The sequence below is a fragment of the Chiloscyllium punctatum genome, chromosome 9 (genome assembly GCF_047496795.1).
Source record: "Chiloscyllium punctatum isolate Juve2018m chromosome 9, sChiPun1.3, whole genome shotgun sequence".
NCBI lineage: Eukaryota > Metazoa > Chordata > Chondrichthyes > Orectolobiformes > Hemiscylliidae > Chiloscyllium > Chiloscyllium punctatum.
Window position 1 is genome coordinate 37,877,904 of NC_092747.1, and position 9,092 is coordinate 37,886,995.

The following is a 9,092-nucleotide window of genomic DNA, read 5'->3' on the forward strand; positions in this document are numbered from 1 at the left end:
GAACACATTAAAACAGTCCAGCAACCTTTTTGGAATATTACCAGCTGTTGATAAAAGTTGTGGCCCTGAAACCAACTCAGCCAAGCTGGTAACTTAATTGTTTTTAACAATCTACCAAATCTGTTTCTGCTGGATGAACAGAGTTAAAAACTGGCCCCAGGGCTTTTCTGACCTTCATGACCTAATATCAGACTAGATGAGATGCTGTGCAATGATTGACTGCATTAGCACTGAAAACAAACTTTTCATCTAGGCTAGTGGATTCTGTCAAGCAAAAGCTGTCTGAAATGAGAAAGACAGGAGGGAAGAACGTTGGCTTGTAACAAAAATATTTGATAAATTGAACCACATAACCCAGTCATCCCTAGTGCCAAGCAATCATTTCACCAAATTACACACATCACCGATTTCATTACATTTAATTAATTAATTGACTTGTCCTGCTTTTACCTTGCCCTTTCTCAAGCTTTTTAGTGTGTCTCCAAACTTTTGAATATTGTCGCTTGTTGCCACATTCTGGAAAAGTCCCACCGAATGCCTTCTGCTACGATGTTTAATTAGCTCCCACTCTAACCACTCAGGATGCTCCTCTTGTTCAACCTGTGAACGCCACCCAATGGGAGTCAAGCCTCGTCTGGTTCCTGGAATTGATGTCTTTGCCCGCGCTTGTGAAGATTTAATTCTGGGTATTGTAGGCTTGACTGCATCAGATCTGATGTCTTGAAAAATGCTGAAACACAATGAAAAATTAAATGAACAATAGCATTTTCTAAATTTGCATTTTTCTTCCCAATAAAAGCATCTGGAGTGTATATTGTTGTGGACCAGACCAAACCCCCTTCAAAAGATAGTGTGGTCCATACTTTTTTTCTTTTTTTAAAAGGTAAATGTAAGGTGATGCCTTCCAGATGCAATTCAATTGGTCAAACCACCGGATTTAAAGCAAAACATACTTTATTAATCCAGTCTAGTTAAAAATACAACAAAAGAAAGAAGGAATTGGAATAACCTAGCTCAAATGGAAAACTTAATAGAACAATAGATACAGTAACTATTACTGATTAACTTCCAATATAGTAACATCCCATAAACACACACTTGGAAAAAGGCAAATTCAGAAAACAGATTGTGTCACATGAAACTCCTGTAGCATGCACAAAAACCCCAGCTTTTGGCTATAATTGAGAGGGGAGGAAAACAATAAGCTCCCACTTCTTCCAGACCCCAACAGCAATAGCTGAAAGCCAAACTAAAACTGGTTCTGAGAGCTCAACCACACCCACTCAGGCTGCTTCTATTGTTCCAACTAAAAAAAACTCCAAGGCCTCACAAGCTGTTTATTTTCTTACAGATTAAAAAAAGGACAAAAATAACCTCTTAAAGCCCCAGCATGGTTATATTACTTGATAAGAAATTGTTTTTTCTTTTGCTATGTTATTGTGCCTTGCATGATTACCAGCTTGAGAGTAGTTAACTAACTTTTCTGGACCATGTTAAAACGTACACTTTGAAGTCCACACAGTGGGGTGTTAATGAGATGGCAATAATAGTCATCCTGCTAAGCAGGAATGAAATCCAATCATTGCCCATTTAAAAACTCAAGCTGGGAAGGCCAGAGCAGTAATTGCAGCTGAAGAATAAAAGTCAACTTTATTAAAGATGCGCTAGAAACCCTATTAGAGAACGAAAGGGAGAAGGGATGTGTATCCAAAGTCCCCACTCCAAGACATCTACATTTTGTATTGATCCCTACGTTGCTCCCATGCTGACCTTTCTGTCCAGTATCAGTTATAGATAATCATCCAGTGAGGCCTATCTCATGATTGAGGAGCATCTTATCTTTTGAAACAGTGCTCTACATCCTTCTGAACTAAGCATCAATTTCAACAACTTTAGATCATAACCATTAGACATAGGAGCAGAAGTAGGCCATTGAGTCTGCTCTGTCATTCAATCAGATAATGGCTGATCTGACAATCCTCAACTGCACTTTCCTGCGTTTTCTCAAAATTCTCAATTGCCTTAATGATTAAAATTCTATCTGTATCAGACTTGAATATATGTAACAGCCCAGCCTCTACAGCCCTCTGTGGTAAAGAATCCACAGATTCACTACCTTCTGATATATCCTCACCTCTGTCTTAAATGAGCAACTCGTTATTCTGAGATTACACCCTTTAGTCTTAGATACTACCGCAAAAAGGAGACAACATCTCCACATTCACCCTGCTAAGTCCGAGAAGAATTTTCCATGTTTCAAAAAGGTTAGCTCTCATTCTTCTAAATTCCAATGAGTGCAGTCATAACTTACTCAACCTCTCCTCAAGTAACAGCCCCCTCTGTACTGGCTATCAGCCTAGTGACCCCTCACTGCCTTCAATGCCAGTACACCTTTCCTTAGATAAAGGGCCCAAAACTGTTCAAGTATTCCAGGTGTGTTCTGACTAGTGCCTTATATATATTTAGCAAAGCCTCTCTGCTTTTATACTTAATTCACTTTGAAATAAAAGGCCAACATGCCATTTGTCTTCCCTGTAACTCACTGAACTTGTATGCTAACTTTTTTGTGATTCATGGACAAGCACCCCCAATCCCTCTTCTGTAGCTTTCTGCAGACTTCATCCATTTAAATAGTACCCAGCTCCTCTATTCTTCCTGCCTACGAACATTTCACCTCACATTTTTCCTCATCATATTCTATCTGCCAAGATCAGAGATAGAGAGATAGATAGAGACAGACAGACAGAGATATTTGAGCAGTCAGGAATGGATAAAGGTTAGGCTAGGACAATCAGTAGCTGCTAATGGGCTGCTGGTGATCACAGTAGCAACCTTCTGGATCCCACTACCTGCTTTGCTCATAGTCAGACTGTCCTCAACCTATGGGGGTTGAGATAAGGGTATGAAAGAAGCTGCTCAGTGAAATAACTCCACAGAGGCTGCTATCCCGTCACCAAGTCACCCTTTATTTATACATGGAGAGTCCTTGACACTTATCCAGCTCCCTCAGAGCCAGCTCTCAGAACCTCAGACACTCCTGTTTATATTTATCAGCCAGTACTATCTGGAACAGATTAACAGCCCCAATCAGGGAACGCATATTCTATGAGGTCCACTTGGCTCACCTTATTACAATTACTACTCAGATCCTAAAATTGTTGAACTCAGTGTTGAGTTCAGAAGGTTGCAGGGTTCCCAAGTAGAAAATGTGCTGCTTGCCTTCACCCATCTAGGCACTGAATATAAAAGTCGGCAAATCATTTTGAAACTGTATGAAACTTTAGTTAAGTACATTTAGAGTATTTTAGGCAGTCCTGGTCGTCACACTATGGAAAGGATATAGAAGCTTTGGAGTGGGTGTAAATGAGGTTTACCAAGATGTTGCCTGGTTTGGAGTGCATTAACTATAAGGAGAAGCTGGGCATATTTGGATTGTTTTCACTAGAATATCAGAGGCTGAGGGGCAACCTGATATAAAAGTATGTGAAGCAAGGATAGGGTGGATAGGCTCTTTCCCAGGAGGAAATGTCAACACTAGAGGTCATAACTTTCAGGTTAAAGGGGAAAGGTTTAAAGGAGATGCACAAAGAAAGGTTTTGTTTTTGCATAGAGGCTGGTAGGTGCCTGCAACATGCTGCCCAGGGAGGTAGCAGAAGCACATTCAATAGCAACATTTTACAGGCATCTAGACAGACACACAAACAGGCTGAGAAAAGAGGAATGTTGACCATGTACAAGTAGATAGGATTAGTTTGGCATAGCATCACAGTCAGCACAGAATGATGGTGAGCTGAAGGGCCTGTTCCTGTGCTGTACTATTCTATGTGGGTAAATAAAATAGAGATGCAGGACCAGGTGATGTGTTGTACCTGCATGTTGTGGGAGCTGGTAGACCCCATTGTGGCTCACAGTGACCACATCTGTAGCAAGTGTTGGCTACTGGAGGAACTCTGGCTCAGAGTTGATGTGCTGATGACTGGGATTCAAAGTCTCATCAAGGAGGAGGGGAAGAGTTACTGGGTGCTCAGTTTCAGCAGGGATTCACACCTCTTAGTTTAACTACCTCATAGTTGGTCAGTGGTTAGGATGGTCTGACTATGAGCAAAGCAGGTAGTGGCATCCAGAAGGTAGTGCTGAAGGAGCCTCAACCCTTAAGCTTGTCTAGCAGGTTTGAGATTTTTACTCCCTGTGTGGGTAAGAGCAGGGGCTATACAAAGGATGAGTAAACTGACCATAGCACCATGGAACAAAGACTGAGAGTCCCAAAGGATGTGTTGCCTACCTGGTGCCCGGATTCAGGATGTCTCATCTGGGCTGCGAAGGAATTTGGAGTGGGAGTGGAATGATCCAGTTATCGTGGTCCACATAGGTACCGATAATATAGGTAGAATGAGGAAAGACGATTTGTTGAGGGAATATAGCAGCTCTGGGCTAAATTGAAAATCAGAATCAAAATAATAATAATCTATGGATTATCAACTGAGCCACAATCTGACTGGCCCAGGATTAAATACATGATTGGTGTGGAAGAAATAGGTTTGAATTCATGGGACATTGGCATCAGTACTAGGGAAGGGGGAAGCTGATCCAGTAGGATAGGAATCATGCTGGGAATGGAGTCCTGCTGCATCACATAACTCAAGCTGGAGATAGGGCTTTAAACCAAATATTGGAGGTTGGGTGGGTTCCATTGCATGGAAAGTTATAAAATCAATAGTAAAGGAGCAGATACAATTGCAGGTTATTGATGGGGTTGACTTTTACTAGAAAACGAAAGGAAGGGACAAAACATGCAAATATCATATTGCATCAAGGAAACATAGAATTGTAGGTAAATTTGATATCACAGCAAATTTAAAGGTTTTTTATCTTAATGCACAAAGTACTATGTTTGGAATAAGGTGGATGAGCAATGGGTTATGGAGCCAACCAGGGAGCAGGCTATCTTGGATACAGTAATAGGGGATGAGGCAGGTTTTATATGTTTCTATGTTTAATAAGTGACATCAGAGTAAAAGATCCCTTGGAAGTTTACAAAATATATTAATGACTTGGAGGAAAGAAGTGAATGTACTGTCGCCAAATTTTCAGGCTACACAAAAATATATGCAAAGGCAAGTTGCAAGAGGCATACAGAGAGTTTGCAGAGAGACATTGATAGGTTAAGTAAGTGGGCAAATAGTCAGCAAATGGAACATAATGTGGAAAATGAAAAGTTGCACTTTTTGGTAGGGAGAACAAAGGAACGTAATATTACGTAAATGGAGAAAAAATGCAGAAAGCTCAGCACAAAAGGACTCAGGGTTACTTGCAGACAGAACAGAGAAAGCTGGCACACAGATGCAGCAACGAAACAAAAAGGCTAATAGAATCAGAAAGAAAAACCCAGAAATTACTGGAAAGACTCAGCAGGTCTGGCAGCATCTATGGAGAGAAAGCAGAGTTAACATTTTAGGTCCAGTGACCCTTCTTCAGAACTGTTCTGTTTTTGACGGTTAATGAAATGTTGGCCCTTATTTCAAGGGGCTTAGATTATAAGAACAGGCAAGTCACACTGCAACGGTGCAAGGTGTTGGTGAGACCATATCAGGAATATTGGGAGCAGTTTTGGTTCACTTATTTAAGGAAAGGTATCATTTATGTAAAGGCAGTTCAGAGAAGGTTCCCACTAGGAGAGACTGTCTTATAAGCAAAAGTTAAACAGGCTGGAATTCTACTAAAACGGGTTGTGAAAGGGCAGGAAAGTGAACCTGATGAATGTTGGATAGGCTATGATCTTACTAAGCAAAGGAGCAGGCTCAAGGGACTGAATGGCCTACTCCTGTTCCTGTTTCTTATTGTTTAATGGAATGTGGTTGCTGGTGGATGAATAGTTGTTGTGAACACAAGAGTCTGCACACAGCAAATAAAGAACTTTGGTTAAAGGTTGAACATTGTCAGAGATACTAGGAATTATTACACTTTAAATTAACACTTTGCAATCATTTACATTCACCAAATCAGAGTTTTGGTATGACATTGCCTTTGAAAAGCCATATCTCCGATACAACACGACAACACTCAGTGATGCACTGTAGTGCGAACACAACTACATGCCCTGGAGTAAGGTTATGAATAAGAGAAGAGTACTACCACTGGGCCAGCAGACCTTAGATTGTAGAACATCAGGAATTTGATAGATAGTATGTACTTACTGTCCACACTATCAGGAATAAGTTTTAACATGGCAATAATTTGCCAGATGAAAGGGGAAATGAGTCAAAAGACTGATCAGCAGCAGAACATGGTGAATCCTTCTCTCTCGATGGACACTGAGCAACAATTCTTACAAAAGACAATCAAGCTGAAACATTAACAGTTTGTCTCTACATATGGATCACATATGCTCAATGTTTTCCTTAATATTCCACATTTCCAACATCTGCTGTATTTTCCTTTGGTATTTGTGTTATAGCAAAGAAGTGGTGGTAACTAGGTCTCCTAGTTTGATGTCACAATAACAGTAAACCTCATTGAGTCACCATTGCTTTGGCACAAATACTAACAGGACCTTCAGAGAACAGCAGATGCATGGTTAAACATAGAAATACTTTACCACCTGAAACGTGCTCGTCCATGCCAAGTTTTGAGAAGGCAGTATTTTACTGAAAGCTTCACAACTGCAATGCATTGAATGATGTGAAGTTGAAGTTATACAGAGGATACAAAATGAACTCACTGTTGAAAGTTACATCGTGTCCATTTCTGATTGGTCTTGCACAGTTTCCTTTTAGTAACATGAAACACGTAATCATTGCCAAATTGTCTCTCTGGCACTGAACATAGCCATTCCAAGTGTGGATTCTCATTCCTTCAGGTGTCAATCATTGGAGATTTGCAAATGTTAACCTTATTTCTTTTACTTGCTTTCAGTCTCTTTTCTCTCTTAATCCACTCTTTCTTCTCGATCTGTATGCTAAAATGAAACTAAATTCACCCACTAATGTCTACTTCCTTCTCAGTACTCACACCTCTTTCTTCAATCTGACTAGTTTGGATACTCAATTACTGGTGTTTTTCACTGAACTCCCAGGATTGTTTGCAGCTAGTATCAATACAGTAAGAAATTTATAGCAAGAAGCATTATTGAGGACAAAAAGGAGAAAGACAAACCTTCCCCAAATGTAATGCTGTCTGTTGCCTTGCTACATCAAATTGTGATCCATTGTATAAAAATTCATTTTGCTGCACGGCCTTATAGCTAATTGAAGGGAAATTAGTGTGAATTTTCATATGAATGTATGTAAGGTCTGGATTGGTTGCTTTTATGTTACAACTATTGTTATACAGAAACAGTTAACAAGGGTTTTTTGTTTATTGATTTGGGGGATGAAAGTGACATTGATCTGGCCAGCATTTATTGCCTATCCCCAGTTGCCCTGAAGGAGGTGAGGGTGAGCTGCCTCTGGAACTCCTGTAGTCCATGTGCTTGAGGTACACCCACAATGCTTATAGGGATGGAGTTCCAGTATTTTGACCCAGTGACACTGAAAGAACCAGATATATTTCCAAGTCAGGATAGTGAGAAGATCAGAGGAGAACTTGCAGTTATAGAGTCATACAGTTGGCAGTGTTCCCATGCCTTGTCGCAGTCATGGGTTTGGAAATTGTGGCTAAAAGAGCCTGCAGTGAAGGTAGTATATATGGCTGCTACTGTGCACTGGGAGTGGAATGAATGAATGAATATTAGTGGATGTGGGTTGCTTTGTTCTGGGTAATGTTGTTTGAACTGCAATGGTCCCGGAGAATGGAGAGTATTCCATCACATTCCTGACTTAAGTCTTATTACTGGTGGACTAGCGTGGGGGGTGAGGGCGGATCAGGAGATGGGTTACTCTGATCTGCTCTTGAAACCGCTGTATTTATTAGTGCTAGTCCAATTCAGTTTCTGGTGGACAGATTGAACAACATTTGCTTCTGATCTAACGACCGCCTTCTAAACAGTTTTACGTCAACCTCAATTGGAAAGAAATAAAAGTTAAAAGAGGTGGCCGAAGACCCCTTAGCTGCGAGATCCTTTCGGACTGGTTTGTACTCACAGTGTTACATGATTTCAGCTCCTATTTCCTGCAAATGACCCGAGTTCCTGGCCTGTCAGGTAAAAGCATAGCTCAGAGGCTGAGTCTCTGGTGCCCTGACAACAGGAAATGGCATCTACAAAACACGGCATAAGCCGTTGGTTATATTCCCAAATCAATAATTGTATGATTATTTATATTCAGAGAACCTTCCGTATTCCCGCACTTTTGCAGCCCTTTGGACAACAATCGCCTTCCATTACTGTATTACTATTAACAACACAGGACAATGTCTTTGTGCGTGTTCATGAGGAAAGTACCTGCTTATGGCAAAAGTTTCCAACTTCCCTGCGGCAGAACTTGGCCGCACTTTTTTCCCCAGCGGCATGGTTGTTTGTGTCTGACTCTCAGTTATCCCTGGGCAATGGGCTACAGGGTCATTGAGGGCAAGTTGAAAGCCCCTTGTTCCTACGAAGCCACTGCCGTGTCCGCACACAGTCGTTTCTCGTTAGTAACCTGACACTCCTCTCACCTGTCAATGCACAACACCAAGGGAACTCTTAAAGGTACACAACTCGGTAAAATACTGCACTCTCATCAAAATGATCCCAAAAAAAAGATAATTAGCAATTCCATGATAAAGATTAGGCATCACTGGTTGAGTAGGACGACTTATACACAATAAAGTGCTAACTAGGTGTACTTGTAATGATTTATTGATTTTTAAGTCTATCCAAAACGCATGGTGGTTACTACTGAGCAATTACTGATGGAGATCTTGCTGTTCCAGTAGCAATGAACATGAAATTTTCTGTTTTGATTTGATTTATTATTGTTGTATGTGCCTGGGTACAGTGCAAAGTTTTGTTTTGTGTGCAATACAGATCAGACCATGCCAAGATCATAGGGTGTTAGAACACGTCAAGGAATGTAAAGTTACGGCTGCAAAGAGGGTTTGACAGGTTTGAACATTACTGTTTGAAATTTGAGAGGCCCATTCAGAAGTCTATTAACAGCAGGGAAGAAGTTGTCATT

At 40.7% G+C, this 9,092-nt stretch overlaps 1 protein-coding gene across 1 annotated transcript in view; it reads right to left on the reverse strand.

The window, feature by feature from the left end:
- wdr95 (WD40 repeat domain 95) overlaps window positions 1-8,542 on the reverse strand; it is a 131,090-nt gene extending 122,548 nt beyond the window's left edge. The window contains exons 1-2 of the mRNA XM_072577260.1: window positions 8,378-8,542; window positions 451-730 (exon numbers count right to left, since the gene is read on the reverse strand). Of these exons, the coding sequence (XP_072433361.1) occupies window positions 451-730; window positions 8,378-8,445 (348 nt within the window). The 5' untranslated portion in view covers window positions 8,446-8,542. The remainder of the gene's footprint in view (window positions 1-450; window positions 731-8,377) is intronic.
- Between the last annotated feature and the right edge of the window lie 550 nt (window positions 8,543-9,092).